General features: G+C 37.5%; 1 protein-coding gene across 1 annotated transcript in view; it reads right to left on the reverse strand.

Moving 5' to 3' along the window:
* Positions 1-1,889: 1,889 nt before the first annotated feature.
* LOC145651334 (uncharacterized) overlaps positions 1,890-16,996 on the reverse strand; it is a 16,250-nt gene continuing 1,143 nt past the window's right edge. Inside the window, exons 4-18 of the mRNA XM_081697819.1 lie at positions 14,496-14,528; positions 11,814-11,935; positions 10,786-11,052; positions 10,614-10,712; positions 10,337-10,466; positions 7,977-8,086; positions 7,592-7,864; positions 7,420-7,518; positions 7,164-7,281; positions 6,474-6,587; positions 4,178-4,362; positions 3,580-3,743; positions 3,232-3,474; positions 2,661-2,823; positions 1,890-2,490 (exon numbers count right to left, since the gene is read on the reverse strand). Coding sequence (XP_081553945.1) covers positions 2,410-2,490; positions 2,661-2,823; positions 3,232-3,474; positions 3,580-3,743; positions 4,178-4,362; positions 6,474-6,587; positions 7,164-7,281; positions 7,420-7,518; positions 7,592-7,864; positions 7,977-8,086; positions 10,337-10,466; positions 10,614-10,712; positions 10,786-11,052; positions 11,814-11,935; positions 14,496-14,528 — 2,201 coding nt within the window. The 3' untranslated portion in view covers positions 1,890-2,409. The remainder of the gene's footprint in view (positions 2,491-2,660; positions 2,824-3,231; positions 3,475-3,579; positions 3,744-4,177; positions 4,363-6,473; positions 6,588-7,163; positions 7,282-7,419; positions 7,519-7,591; positions 7,865-7,976; positions 8,087-10,336; positions 10,467-10,613; positions 10,713-10,785; positions 11,053-11,813; positions 11,936-14,495; positions 14,529-16,996) is intronic.

Below are 16,996 nucleotides of genomic sequence, written 5' to 3' on the forward strand. Positions count from 1 at the left end.
ACAACACACATATTCTTCTCCCACACTTCCTCTAGTGCTGGTTTCATTAATTATACTGATGCATACAGCAGTGAAAACCTCAGATATCCAGGGGTACAGGCACCTTCAGAAAAGCTTCAGGAAAAACACCTTTTATGGATTTAGTATAATGTGATGAACTTGACAACAACATAACATACAAATAAATATGGGACATTTTCAAATCATAAGTAATGGATATGACTTTGACTTTGAATATTGATTGAAAGGTTGTGGGTTTAAATCCAAAACAGCTATTGCACCTGTAAGATACAGTTACAAAGAATAAGTACCCAATAAGCTAGAACTTTAGTTTCATTTTTCACTTTTTTCTCATAACACTGTGTAAAATGAAACTTGGATTTGCTCATATAATAGATCAAATTACTTCAGGTCTTACCTGTTTCTTTCACATTTTTGAGATTTTACTGATTATTACAGAAATCACCTACATTATCTCTCTGATCCTTTTGTGACTGGCATATCTGCAATGTGAGCAACAAACTATTTACCTGTTAGTCGTCTCAGGTAACACAAGTATACAGAATACATAACTGGTCAAAAATGTATCTGTTTTGTTTAGTCTCAGTCTGCAGTAGAATCTGAATTTATCTGATCTGAAGTAACTATTTAAGGTCTCCTGGATCAGTATTCTAATGATAATTGAATTATCTAATAAGCTGGGGAAACTTTCTCAATTTTAAGAGTTTAAAAAAATACAAGGCGTTGGTTAGCAAGTTGGGTGTAGAGAAATTCGAGTAACATATACAGAGCATTTGAATACCTTTGGGATGAGTTAGAACGTTGATTGCGGGGGAAGCCTTTATTATCCAACATCAGTGCCTGTATGAGCACAGAAGAGGTCTTAAGAGCTATTTTAAGACTTTGTGGATGACTTCCTTGTTTAAGTGACTGGTTGACAATGCCCACAATCTCCGTTGAGAGTAAACCATTTTTTCTTTTTTTTAAGTTTGATAAAAAAAGTAAGGGCAGCTAGTAATGTTGAGGAGTGAACCGCACCATTGTTAGAACTCCCTAGAATTCCCCTAATGGAGAGTATTTTGCTGCTAGAAAAGGCAGCAACCTTGTCAGATTTGTTATTTAAGAGTTCTGATGAGACATCAGGATTTGAGTGGTGCTTTTATAATGTCCTTTTAACTGGATTATTAAACAGTTTCAGTCATTTTTATAAATGTAATAGTGAAGTATAAGTTTAGTTTGCCGCCAATTTTGTTCTGGTTTCCTTCTTGCTAATTGTTGCAGGTGACAATAGGTATTTCAAAACAGCCACAGTAGTGATATAAAATGACAATATCTAAAATATTAAATACCTTAATCTAAGTAGTGTGATAAAATAAGATCTAAAGTATGGTCATGTTTATCATTTAGTCCTTTGTAAGATCTGATGAGTAAAGCAGCAACATCAAAGACAACTGGTAAAGTCATAAAATAACAGGTTAGTAAAAAGTAAACAGCCAGGAAAAAAATTAGTAAGCTTATTACAAAAAGACTTATCAAAGTGAAAAGTCTCTAGTGATCAATAAACAGTCCAAATCTGTTCATCTTGGACAGTATCTCACCAGATTCTTGAAGAAAACCTGAATGTTGTTTGTGAGTGTAATATATAACCAACATTACAGCTGACTGTTTACCCTTACATTTCAAGGCAAAATCCTACTGTGGAGAATAATCATGATTTATTATTTCATTTGCAGTATATAGTATAGTGTGATCTCCACACATATATAAGCCTAAGTGTTAAGAAAATGGCTTTATCTCCAATTTTAAGATTTTAATAGATTATTTGAAATAGGCCTATAGTTGGACAATATCTATGTATCAAAGTTGTTCTTACCAAACCCAACAGCTGGGCTAAAGTCTGAGCCGAAAGTCCTCTGCTGCTGTGTAATTATTTTAGAAAGTAGAGCCTACTGATTAAAGTAAAGTTTAACATCTGAATGAAAACTCATTATGGTAAATAACTTAAATGCATTTGGTTCAACCTAAGTTCATTCTAAATATTAAGTATAACTGTAACAGCTGGCATCAGTCAACCACCATCAAAGTAAAGCAATTATATCAGTACACATATCTGAAATCTATTTATAAATCTATCTAAATTTTAAAATAAAAAATGCTTAAGATAGATTTATTTTCATAATTTTAAACAGTTGAATCAGTACAACAAGAGTATGATTACATGCAAATTTCCATTGATAAGAAATACGATTTTGCCTATAAGATCTGGGTGGATTTAAATTTAATTGCAATTTAATTTACATAAATAGTGTCACTTTCAAATGAATTAAAAGACTTTGATTAAACATAGAAATAATAGAACAATTAATTAGAGCCTTAGTACCACAAAGGTCAATTTATCAAATGAGCCAATCAGATGCTCATAGAAATTTGAACTGTGTCATGAAAGTCCAGAGAGCGACGTCGTCTTCTCTCAGGATCGCCACCGCACGGCTGTGAGACAAGAAAATCAAGTAGACGTAAGGCCAAGGAGGAAGTGGAAAAGCCATATGTACGTCTTTGGTTTTCAGCTATTTCTTCCTACATGGATCCCTTGAATAGCACAGTGTATCTTTCTGAACTAGTCTACTGCGGCATTAGCCAGCACCTGCCTGAGAACTCACCTGGGCACATTCCCCACTTTCAACAAGGCACAGATGAACCTGGCAGTGTAAGAAGACGTATGGAGAGACACTTGTGAAGGTGAACATCTTGAAGGAGAAGCGGCCAGATGTGGAGACGCCGTTTTGCAACACCTGCACAGTGCCGTCCTCTGGGTTGGGACACCTGGAAATGTAAGGAAGAAGAATTAGAGGCTGATGAAGATGAGAAAAGAAAGGAAACATAAGACAAAAGTTTATGTAGTTCTGAATGAGCGAAGTTAGCATTGTGGTGACATTTCCTTGGTTCAGTTTAATTTCAAAGTAGATATTAAAAAAAAAAAAAGCCCTTATTTTTAAAAAATAGCACCTTTTGAAATTCTCTTTAATTCAAGACAGAATAGAGTTTGTCTTGAATTAGATATCACATTAGAGTGATGTAGAATGGACAAGCTATCAAATTGCAAGTAAGTGTTGTAGTAAAATCATCTCTTTTCTGGAACCCATAGTCCTTAGAGCTGTTTTCTGTAATGCAAATATAGGTTTTGATATGCATGTCTCACTCTTATGGTTGCAATCCAAAACTTTCTCTTACTCATTAATGATCAGATTCCAGGAGATGTTGTAGTTCATGTCATAGACAGGAGTGGCCCAGCATCTGTCCAGCAGAATGGAGACCTGTGTGCTGTTGACTCCGATCACATCCACAGCCACAAAAAGCGGGTCATTCAGCTGAAGAGTTACATTGTTAGAGTGCGGACTGGTAAATGAAGCATCAGGATAGGGGATCATGTGGATCTCGTATTCGCCTTCAGTAGGAAGGTCCTTCATTATCACACTTTTGGGGGGACAAAGAGAATGAGAGATGAGAGATGACCTTCAAAAGAGAAACACTTCTATCATCTCATGTGAAGATGGGTGCTGGTAGTAGAAATAGTTCTACCTTTGCATGACTTGGATGGACATGGGCATGGAGATGCTCTCAGTGAGCGGATACACGCAGGAAATGTCAATGCTCAGCCACTTGTCACGACTGATCACTGTCTGGTCCTCCTCTTCCATGATCGCTTCAATTTTATTCTTATACATGAAGTGTGTGGCATTATTCTAGGAAACAGATTCAAATTTAGACCATAAAAACTCACCAGATATGGTTTCTTTAAGTCATAACATTCCAAAGCACTGCACTAAAGTGCCAATAAACACATAATAATGGAGTCTATGCATTTTATACACAAAAATGCCAACAACAACTGGGCTCAGTTTTCCTTTGCTAAAATGCTAAGATTTGAGTTCACTGAATTACTAAAATTTGACTAACACCAAAATATATTTTAATCTGCAAACTAAATTTAATATAGTTCTATATAATTTATTATAGAGGTCTTAAATACTTCAAAGATTATAGATTAATGATGAACATGCAAAATATGACACAAGGATTAGAGGATATGGTAATACTCTTGATTAAAACATAAAACAAAATATAAAAAGTAAACAGGTATAACAGGTACAATATATTTATTTGTACTATACCCTACCAAAAGAACTGTGCCACAGTTGTGTTCATGGTAGTCAAAGCTGAACACCACCCTATCACCCTGTATCACTCCTTTGCACTTGTGATCACTGAGGTGGAGGTACTGTGCAGAATATCCAGCTTCAAACAGCTGACAACGAGAGAGAGATACTGTCCCAGAACTGCCTGAACATGCCTCAGTGGCATCTGAGAAGATTGGAGCAGAGATCCAGAGAAAGAGACTCCTGTTACTGCTAGTACTTAGAGTAACTATTGAATAGAATGACAAGATTCACATATCACATATGTAAGTTTCTCCACAAAATAAAAATAGAATAACAATACAGAAGATAAAAAAATATTGCATTCAAGTTTCAAATAAGCAGAATTCAGGATACAGCAGCTCCTTGGTGTTGTGCCTCTATAGTGGACATAATACATATCGCTGCTTGTGTTCATGTTATTTTATTGTAGCCTGCTTCCCTTTTGTCTTTGTGTGTATTGTTCATTTTTATTGTTTATTCCCTTACTCTCAGTGTCGGCTCTATGACCCAGGACTGTGACCACGACTCTGATTTTGGATAAGCCCCTAATAAATCTCACTCTTTTCAGCAAGTGTCCTCCTCATAATCACTCCACATCATAATAAATGTTTGAGTCTCTGGCTCCACTCAGTCCCCACCTCTTCCTCCCAAAGCAACTTACAATTATGAATGAATACAGCTTGAGCAATTGAAGGTTAATGGCCTTGCTCAGTGACCAAACAGTGGCAGGACTTGAACTGGCAACCTTCCAATTACAAGTTAAGTACCTTAACCACTGAGCAACCACTACTTCTGTACACACAGATGAGGATGGGAGTAGAGTGGTCAACAGAGACCAAACAATGCTGTGCTGTCTTGACAAGTGTAGTTGTGTGAGATCTTCTGAGATGTGAATGCCCAGAATCTGAAGCTGGGCACCCTCTGTCACCATTGATGGAGATTGGAGGGTACTCATCTTTCATGACCAGCCAAAGTTTATGCTCCTTGGTCTCTGGGGTGTTGATTGACAGATTGTTCTCTGAGCACCAGCTCACCAGAGAGAAATGCTCTGAGAGAAACATTAGGAACTCGGTGAATAATGATTCACTAGCTGAGGCCTAGCTGGTGTATCTTAGAGGTGACCTTGCTGGGAATGATGTTACTGAAAGCAGAGCTGTAGTCTATGAACAGCATCCTGGTGTATGTACCCTGCCTGTACAGGTGAGTCAAGACAGTGTAAAGAGCCAGAACTATACTGTAGAATCCTCTGTGGACCTGTTGTTCTATAGGCAAACTGGCATGACTCCAGAGAGCCAGGGATGATATCTTTGATGTGGCAGAATACCAGCCTTTCAAAACCCTTCATTATTGTTGGTGTGAGGGTAACTGGACAATAGTCATTCCAATTACTTTGTTTTCTTGGGCAATACCACTATGATGGCAGATTTCAGGCACTTGGGAAACTTTGCCAGAGATAGGGATAGGTTGAAGATTCCTGTAAATACCTCTGCTAGCTTGGCACACCTATTTTTGGGCAGTTTCTCCCATTCTTCTTTGCAGAACCTCTCCAGCTCCATCAGGTTGGCTGGGGAGTGTTGGGTCACAGCCATTTTCAGATCTCTCCAGAGATTTTCAATAGGGTTGAAGTCTGGGCTCTGGCTGGGCCACTCAAAACATTCACAGACTTGTCCCGAAGCCACTCCTTTGTTATTGTAGTTGTGTGCTTAGGGTCGTTGTCCTGCTGGAAGATGAACCTTCGCCCCAGTCTGAGGTCCAGAGCGCTCTGGAGCATGTTTTCTTCAAGGATGTCTCTGTACATTGCTGCATTCATCTTTCTCTTGACCCTGACTAGTCTCTCTCGACCCTGCTCTATAAAGTGCAAAATCAAATTCCTTAGTAGATTTCAAATAAAGCAATTTATACTTCATAAAGCAGGTCTCCCACATGAAGGCGGCCATGTTTAAAATAGATTCAGTACAGAATATCTGACCCATCCAGCTCAGTAGATGGCAGTATAATGGCTCTTTCATCATGTGAAGAAGAATTGCAAAAATTACTTATTGCTTCTTTAGTTGGGCTGTAAATGTATATAGTAAACTACATTAAATGATCTGGTTAAATAAAATAATAGTCAGGGACCTCTTGCATGGTGTAGATGTTTTGTTAATGACAAAAAAGGTAAATCCTTTTTATTACAATATACATCACTATGGCTTGAGCTTCCTGTTGACTGAACCAGTACATTTTCTTAAAGGCCACAGAACAATTGAATTGCAAATAATTTTAAAGATGTACCAAAAGTTTGAGGGTTGGGCCTCAAATTTGCATCTGCACATTTACAGCCATAAATTCCACTTCTCTTCACACACATCTCATTCTGAGTGCACTGCACAGCTCTTTCACAGTTGTCTAAAGTGAGAGATAGAAAGTGAAAGATAAAAAATAGAGAAAAGGGAGAGGGAGGAAAAAAACATCCCTTAGTTGTACAAATCCTTGACTCCTTGATTAAAAATAATTATAATTATACCATAATTATACCAAAGCTCTATTTTGTTCCTTTGTGAAACTCTTTTATTCTATGTCAATGCAAAAATTGTAAAATGTATGAAAAATGTGAAGGGACTTCTATTGCTGTCTTTTAAATTTAATCTGAATCTTGGTTTAACAAACTATTCATCATGACATTTCATAAAATGAAAAGCGACAGAGATACTTTCAACCACACAGGGATAAAATTTGCATCTTAAAACTTAAAACTCCCATTTGTAACAAGAAAGCTGTTCTGCGTCACATCCTCAAAACTAGCAGGCCCCGTCTTACTGTGAATGCAGTGATCTCTAATCATGTCCCTCATAACCTACACTACTTCTTTAATCATATCCCTCATAACTTACACTACCCAGTCTAGTAAATTACACAAACATAAAAAGTAGGAACTCAGTCATAAGAATGAATTTGACAAAATAAACAAGAAAATGTATTTACCAGGAGTTTCAAAAGCCCAACGACCATCAAATCCAATATTACTTGTTGAAGACAGGACACTGGAGCTATTTACTGAAAGATTGCTGAAGTTGTATTCGTAGTTGAATGCAAAGCCTGCCTAGAAAGGTAATATTTGTACGAAAAAACATTTCCAGACCAATAACAAATATGGTGTGTGAATGTACCCCAACACATAAGAATCTCTGCATTTAAAATTTGCTAAAATGTATATATACTGTATACATGGTCTTCTCACCAGCCAGATATTTGAAAGAGAAGGAAAGTTTCCATAGTTCATGAGGACATAAGAGCGTTTATATACATCACTGATCAAGACCACTTGGAATGATACATCCTTAAAGAGAAGAAAAAGGATTTAAATTGTGCACATTGGGGGCAGTCACTGAATTATAAGGACAGACTCTTACCACTGTTGGAAACTCAAGTGGAATCCAGTTCCAAGTGGCGACGAAGACCCAGACAACTTCTTCAAAGTCAGTATCTGGGAACGCCTGCTTAACGGCATCTGTAGCTACTGCTATGAGAGGACCATCTGTTGCTTGTTCATAGTAAATCAATAATCCCTCTACTTTATTTTTAATGTCAAACCAGAATGGAGCAATCATGTCCTGGCCAACGTATGAATTAGGGTAGAATTCCAAAGGAGGTTCGAAGAATGACACGAAACCATTCCAGTCCAGCTAAAAGAAAGGATTAGAATTATACAGCCAAAAGAAATATTGCAGCAATTCTGGGTTGCGGACACAACACAGTTGCAGTATGCATCTTTAAATAGTTTATTTCAGTACTTACATATAGTTGTGAGTAATTTCTTCCATTGTACACTAATGGATATTCAAGATCAATTGATACAAATGCTTCATGAGAAGAATTAGCTTCAGGTAAAATGGGGAAAAAGTTCACTGGAAGAAAGATGTAAATCAGATTTTTTTTTTGGGTGGGGGGTGGAGGTGTATTTTGCACTCTTCAGAAGCAGTGGGACAATACAATCAAAATAATAGTAGTCTATTTTGGCTAGAATAAAGGATTTAAATACATTGTAATCCATTGAACTATTCACTGAAATCCTTCACTGAGAGTACTTATAAAGGTGACATCACAAAATGAAAATATGATATTATTAAACACTAATACTTGTTACAAACTGGTAAAAATGTAAAAATATGTAATTTTTCTTTCACATTTCATAGCACAGCAATCTTCTAGCAAGTGAACAAGTGAACAAAGGAAAAATTTTGAAATGTGAACAAAGGAAAAAATGCTAATGATTCAAAGCATTCTCTCATCCATGGAGCTGCTTCTGACACCATTATTGATACTAATATGAATGTCTGGAGCTGCCTCTCTCACTTTTATTGATATTAATATATTTTAAGATTAACATGTATTTGTTCTTTCATCATTAATCAAACTTTGACCACAATGGTATAACACTTTAGGAGAATACTATATATATATATATATATATATATATATATATATATATATATATATATATATATATATATACACATACACACACTGCCTGGCCAAAAAAAAAGGTCACCACCTGGATTTAACTAATCAAATAGGTAAGAGCCTTCCAATGGATAATTACTACCTAGGTGATTATGTTTCAAGTTATATAACCCTAACTGATGCAGTGAGTAGCTTCTCATTTGTTAAACATCCATGTCCTGTGGTCATAGAAAAGATGTTAATCTGTTTCAGAGGGGTCAAATTATTGGCATGCATCAAGCAGAGAAAACATCTAAGGAGATTGCTGAAACTACTAAAATCGGGTTAAGAACCGTCCAACGCATTATTAAAAAGTGGAAGGACAGTGGGGAAACATCATCTTCGAGGAAGGAATGTGATCAGAAAAAAATCTTGAATGACCCTGATCGGTGATCACTTAAACGTGTGGTGAAATCAAATAATAGAAAAACAACAGTAGCACTCAGGGATATGTTTAATAGTGAACGTAAGAGCATTTCCACATGCACAATGCGAAGGGAATTCAAGAGATTGGCACTAAACAGCTGTGTAGCCTTAAGAAAACCACTTGTCAGTGAGGCTAACTGGCAGAAATGGCTTCAATTTGCTAGGGAGCATAAAGATTGGACTCTGGAGCAATGGAGGAAGCTCATGTTGTCTGATGAGTCCAGATTTACCCTGTTCCAGAGTGATTACATCAGGGTAAGAAGAGAGGAGGCTGAAGTGATGCACCCATCATGCCTAGTGCCTACCGTACAAGCCTGTGGGGGCATTCCTATGATCTGGGGTTGCTGCAGTTGGTCAGGTCTAGGTTCAGCAAGGAAAATACTGAACAACCAGGTTATTCAATGGATTTTTTCTTCCCTGATGGCACGGGCATATTCTAAGATGACAATGCCAGGATTCATTGGGCTCTAATTGTGAAAGAGTGGTTCAGGGAGCATGAGATCATTTTCACACATGGATTGGCCACCACAGAGTCCAGACCTGAACCCCACTGAGAATCTTTGGGATGTGCTGGAGAAGACTTTGTGCAGTGGTCCAAATCTCGCATCATCAATACAAAATCTTGGGTTAAAATTAATGCAACTCTGGACAGAAATAAATGTTGTGACATTGCAGAAGCTTGTCAAAACGATGCCACAGCGAATGTGTGCCATAATCAAAGCTAAAGGCGGTCCAACAAAATATTAGAGTGTGTGACTTTTTTTTTTGGCCAGGCAGTGTATGTATATATATATAAAATTTTAATCAAGTTGATACTTGCCCCACTGCATCATGTTTGGATTTGTGTCTTTTGTCCTCATACACAATTATGTGCATAAACAATATATTATGACAATGTAACCCAATGTTTTATGCAAAACATAACTTGAAAATAGAAAGACACAGCTTTGATGTTTAAATATGAAGTATAACTGCTAATGCTACTGATAGGTAAATAATTTATTTTGCTAATAATAAATCCAAATTCAGCTTTGTAAACACTCATTCTGTGCTTTCATCTAGAAAAATCCCAAAATCCAGAATAACTACAGACCTGAAGCAATATTTCATGGTCATAAATTGAAATGTTAAATATTGATACAGCTGTTCCCTGCAGTAGTTACCATTATCATTGCATCATAACCTGAATATCACTTTGTCAAACCAAAATGAAAATAAAATAAATGTACCTTTAGGTCCCAAATAAACGCTGAAAACCCAGCGTCCGGGGATTCCAAAATTACTTGCTGATGTCAAGGCACTGGAATCTTTTACTGGGAGTTTTAAGAAATTGTTCTTATTTTCCACACCAAAACCAGCCTACAAACAGGGCATTTAAACAAAAAGAATGTTCAGATGAATTTTCCATGACTAATGTGGTGTAAATCAGATGTGCTGTTACAGTTTCATTTGACAACATAATAATAAAGCTAGACATAAACATGTATATAAACATTGTCTTCTCACCAGCCAGATTTCTTGAAAAGAAGGAATGTCCCCGTAGTTCATCAGGACGTAAGATTCATCAGTATCAACAGTGATCAGGACTACTTGGAATGTCACATTCTTAACGAGAAAAAAGAGGGTTAAAATTGTGCACTTCAGAATCACTGATTGAATGATAAAGAGAGACTCTTACCGCTGATTCGAGCTCAAGTGGTATGTTCAACCATGTGGCGACGAAGACCCAGGTGACACTGGAATTATACTTGTCGTACAGACCATTCAGGGCATCTGTAGCTTGTGTTATAAGTGAACCTTCTGTTGCTTGAATATAGGAAATGTTTCCCTCATCCGTATTATTTATAATAATCCAAAGTGGAGCAACTATGTTACTTGAAAAGTGAGGATCAGGGTAGAGATCATCAAGAGGTTGAGTGAAAGACACAAAGCCATTCATGCCAAGCTGGAAGAGAGATAATGAGATGATGAGTGAGATCATGAATACTGTTACCCTACACATGCATTCTTTTTCAGTAGATCAGAAATTGCATCCACTAATTTGGAGATACTCAAATGGTGTGAAAGGCTTGCCCAAGCACAAATATAAGCATCTACCCTGGGCCTTACAATGTTATGGTCAGATAAAACCAAATCATAGCTGTGTGGTAACAAACATCAGAGGTCAGTATAACAGAAACAGTCATGTGTAAAAGAACCTTCTGCACTTTCACAATCATGATTTCTGATATATGATCATGAGAAGCTGTTTAGCTCTAAAATCACTGGAAATCTTGCTAGGCAACATATCTTAGAACATTGCCAAGCTGTAGAAAAATGCTTAGGGTTCTATATCTGGGTCATTAATAGATGTTCTATGAGGACCATAATACAAAGCCCTGTCCCAGACCAAAATGATGATGGTATTATTCTAAGGATGGCTCACTGATCAAACCCAGTGCTATTGCAAACCCCAAGATTTTCCACCTTAGAATACTAACCCTAGAATGAAAGCCAGCAAGTGGGAACACTGAGGGATGTAGAGACACAGCTCACGGAGGAATGATCAGCCAACCCTGTCCAAGTGTTCTCTCAGGAGATGATGGTAGAAATGTCCTCACTGCACTGACTACGCAAAATATTTGATAAACTATATAGTAATTATAGGTGCTAATAATTGTGGCGCAAACTGTCTAAAGAATATCATTGCATAATCGGTCTACTTACATAAAGTTTTGAGTAAGTCTTTCCTGCATACACAAATGGATGCTCAAGGTCAATTGGGGCAGCTGCTCCGTCATACAGAAAAGGATTTATAGTAGCTCCAGAAACAACAGAGAAAAGAGGTCCTGAAAGAAAAAAAAATGCTTGTTTCTGCTGTACTGTTCTGTTTAAATGTTTATTCTTTTTGCAATACTATTAGCAACACTGGAATTGTGACTCCACAAGTCAAAATTTGCATCCAGTGTACTTTGGATTAAAAATGATTATGATAGAACGAAAGTCAAGATTTTGTTTATTACTGTATAGATGAATTTTATCATTGTAGATTCCATGATGAGTGTGTTTGAATCAAGCAGTCTTTTGCATGTTCAGCATCAGGTGGTTGCTACTGCACCAAAAGACCAGCTGCTCAACTTCCTTTCTCTAGGCAAACTTATCCCCATTGGCTATAAGACCCAACACAGTGGTGTCACCTGCAAAATTCAGGATCCTAACAGATGGTTCCTTAGAGACACAGTCATTGGTGTAGAGACTGAACAGAAGGGGTAAGAGCACACAACCTTGTGGTACTCCAACACTGAGGTTCCAGTGGTCTGACATGTGCTTTCCTAGCCACACCTGCTATCTCCTGTTTGTCAGAAAATCCAAAATCCATCTGCATATCAGATCTGATACTGTCAACTGGGACAGTTTGACCTGCAGTAGCTCTGGCATGATGGTGTTGAAAGATGAGCTGAAGTCCACAAACTTTAGCATAGGCTCCAAGACTGTCAAGATGCTGCATGAACTGAAGGACCAAGTTGGGCACATCCTCAAGAGACCTGTTTGCTCTGTATGCAAACTGCAAGGGATCCAGGAGTGTGTGATGTTTGCGGCACGGAAGAATCGAGAGGCGGGGTTGCAACAAAATGTTCTTTATTTTCCATCGGCATCTAATGATGATAACACTTAAACCAAAACTCAGACAGTAGGTCTCCTTTTGGTGAGCACAGATCTCAGACAAGACTGGCGTCCCATGTCCTATAACGTGCAGCCCAGTTTCTTGGGATCTGTTAGTTTAAATAAGCAGATTATAATTACAAACAGGTGAGTTCAGTCAGTACTCTGGTGATTGTGAGCGGGGCTGGTGAGCTGTGTGATCCCTTGCAGGAGTGGGCATGTCCCTCCTGCTAGCTGGCTGACCAACCGTGACACAGAGGATTTGTGATGGCCTTCAATCAAGTCAAATCAAATGTGTGTATATATATATATATATATATATATATATATATATATATATATATATATATATATATATATATATATATAGCGCTTTTTATAACAGTTGTTGTCACAAAGCAGCTTTACAAATGTCTGATTCCAAGTTCCCAGTGAGCAAGCCAAGGGAGACAGTGGCAAAGGAAAAGCTTTCTGGAGCATGAGAATAAAACCTTTAGAGGAACCAAGACTCAAAGTGGGGGTCCATCCTCCTCTGGCTGACAATGGACACTACAATAGCAAGGTGGGCAAAGACCAGGCATTCAAGGACTTTCATGATTACAGAGTTCAGGGATACAGGCCTGTAATCATTACATCCAATAATGTTCTTAAAATCAGTAATTTTTCCTGTAGTCCCAGTTAATCCAGTAATGTTGCTTTGGTAATCAACCATATGCTACAGATAACATAGATAAAGATTATGTATCCAGGGAGTGATTTACAAACCAGGCAAAACTAAATGGAAATAACAGAACTACAGAAATAAGATCAGAATTTTGATTCTCTCTTAATGGATGGATAAACCTCTTTTGTCCTCATTTGTCAACCAATTCTCATTCCCAAGTTGTCTTATGTAAAAGCTTGGACTGAATACTTTGGCATCAGTGTATACATACAAAAGGTTTCCTTTCTGTAGGAAAACTCATTACCATTGTCTGAAAGGCCCATCACAAAGGTTTTGTATCAGATTCTAATATGCAGGACAGTCCCATAGACTAGTTCTACAATGTCTAAACTTGATGCCAATGGCAAAATGGAAGGTTTGTTGAATGTTGATAATTTATGATTTACCCTTTTACTTAACTATTTTTTTTATTTCAGCAGACTTTTAAAGTAATTGTCCAAAAACCACCTGTTTTCAAAATCCTATCAAAGTCAGGCTTTGTCAAATAAGAAACGATAATCTGTTCACATAGAAAATTAGAACTGTATCTGTCCCACTTGATCTACAGTGGTCAGGCCACTGTACTGGGGAAACTAGTAGCCTAGGGCATCTTGGGATCTCTCTGCCTATGTTGCCTTGTGTCTCAAGCCTTCACCATTGGAGATCCACCCAATCTCCAGTCTACAACAACATAGACTTCGCCCTGTCTCCAGTCCCAGCTGTTGTAGACTCCGCAATGTTTCTAGTCCCAGGCATTGTAGACTCTGACCTGTCTTCAGTCCCTAGTGATGTAGACCCTGCCCCATCTCCATTGCCAGGCATTTTAGACTCCACCCTTTCTCCAGTCTCTGGAATTGTAGATGATGAAGCAGCATCCCCAGAAACAGGACCCACCTGCTGCCATACCCATATCTGATCCTGTTGTCCAGTTAACCACTCTTCCTGTCATTCAGTCTCTGTCTAGTCTCCTGTCCTGATTATAATATTAGTGATACCTCTGGATTCAGTAAATGCTGTTAAATGTTAAAATTTCGCAATCTTACCCACTGCTTGTGTTTTTCCCACTCCAAAAACATCTGAAGTTTAAGAGAAAGAAAAAAGCAATGATTAACTGATGAATTTCCTTATAAATACATCTGTATATACCTTGAAGCCACAAAATTATTTAAGATGCAAATGATTCATGGTGGTTCTGGGGGGAATTATGTATGTATGTATTCATTTGTTTGTTTGATACTGGGTCAATATACGACTGACCTGAATACAATTTACAGGCTTCAATTGGTCTTTCCAATATCAGAATACCTGCTCTCGCTTAATACACTTAATTAACCAATTAATCAAATCTGAAAGTGGCAATATAAACACAATAATATTGGATGTTAGAGCTGATTAGAATAACATTCAATAAATGTACACTCATTTTTGGCCAAATAAAATTTTGTCCATGAAAATAAAGCATGCTGTTTTATTATCTGTATTCCACTTCTTTGATAATATTTCCCTGGTGTTCTGTGTAATTTTAAAACATTTTATCCATACCAAAATATGTTACATCATTGTAAAATCTGAAATTTAATTAGGCATTAAATCATGTTTTAAAGAATTGTAATCTAATCAAATGCACTGTGAGGTTTACACACTTTTTGTTAAGAATCACAGTATATGGATTTAACATGATATTGAGACAACTTTAATGAGGGGAATGTGCAGAAGCCTACCTGACACCTATATGCCCTTCCTGACCTAAGCCCTTCATGACAACTGACAAACATACATAAACATTTATAAATGTTTATTCCAACAAATGTCATCTGTCATATAAGCTACTTGTCATCTGATGTCAAGTTGACATAACAACTATGAGGCTGTGTTACTTCTTTGCTGTCCTGTGGTGGGTTTGAAACTAGTATGTATAATTTTTGATTCTTAGGAATTCGTAGCTTGGTAGTAGAGGGGTTTTGGAGGAGAGTTGTAATAGAGCTGAGGTAGAGTTGGTGGAGTTAGGTTTGGAGGAATCTCTCCTTTGGGCTTGCTCTCTCTTTCATTCTCTGATTTCCTTTCTTTTTCCCTCATTTTTTTCTATATCTCCTCCTATCCTCCTATCCATCTATCAAGCTGTAGGTAACTTTCAGGTACTGTCTGTGTTGTGTTTCTGTTATTTACAGTATGATGTGTATTGCCTCATGACAAAATGTAAAAAACTGCACTGTGTTACTGATTGGTTGGTATTACAGTAATAACATGAATACCTCTGTATAAAGCTTTCTGGGCTCTACCTGCCTTTAATGATTATTTAGCAACATTAGCCTTTATGCTAAGGAATTCCTTGACTGGCTTAGAAAAGGATAACATCTTTATTCCATATACATTTCACCACTCCAGTAAAATGTACACTGACTATCTGTTTACTTGGAGATCACCATATCATTTCTCAGATGCAAGTATCAGACATAGACTTCTGGCACTTCACTTTAAGATACACATGCCATTAATCACAACAAACCTGTTTCTGGAACAAAAGACACAGCTAAAGATGGAATCTGTAAATAGATTCAGGTTCATTTAGGGAGATTAATAGCCTCAAAATTGCAAGGATGTGATGTGTTCTCTGTAATCTAAAATATATATACTTTGTAACAAGGGAAGAATGGCAGCCCCGGTGCCCTGGGAAAACCAAACTAAAACTTAGTTAGTAGACCAGAAAACAGAGAGGAATGTAATGGCTAAGGGGAGCCTTGGGAGGCGGACAGATTTGAGGAGGGAAAACTGGAGCGGGGAGGGGAACCCGTAAAAACACGGACACCCTCCAAGCGCGGAAGTGAGGTGTAGCACAAGGGCTCACAGACCTCAGTACCCGAGGTTACTGGCTAGGAGCTTGGCTCAGAACTTTGGCACTGACCCAGCACTGGGTCACTGGGCTTATATAGGCCTAGCCCAGCTGTTGGGCGTTAAGCCTGATTAGTGGTGTTCCTGACTCGATCCTTACACGTTTAGTATAGCTTTTACATTTCTCTACGTGCATGTCAATTTTTTCCAAAAAACATTACACTACAGATGCGAAGTAAATCACTGCAAGATAAGAAACAAAATTAAATACACTCTGTCCCTGCAGGGCCAGAGATTATGCTGGTTATATCAAGAGCGATACGAGCAGACACGACATCACATTATATTCGTTATACTCATTATACTGGTTACATGTTGCAATTCAAGGTGCCTACAGCTACACTATCGAATACCTAGTTTTATATATTGCCAACATGAATTCTCTGTAAAATATAAAATGTTTACTTGGATAAACCAAGTTTATTGCATGGAAGATTTGATTCACACTGAATGTATCACCTCATAAACTGATTACAGTGTGCTGTTTGTGCTGTGTCTCTTGCACCAAAATGTTTCAAGTTTTGCTGTTTAATGTTATCTCAGAATTTCAAAATTAATTTAGATTGATGTAGATTTACCATGTAAATAGAGATGCTTTATTAATTAACAGAATTAGAAGCTAGATCGTCTAGTAACAATAGAATTAGTGAAGATT

Source organism: Electrophorus electricus, chromosome 15 (assembly GCF_041902795.1).
Source record: "Electrophorus electricus isolate QZ-2024a chromosome 15, ASM4190279v1, whole genome shotgun sequence".
NCBI lineage: Eukaryota > Metazoa > Chordata > Actinopteri > Gymnotiformes > Gymnotidae > Electrophorus > Electrophorus electricus.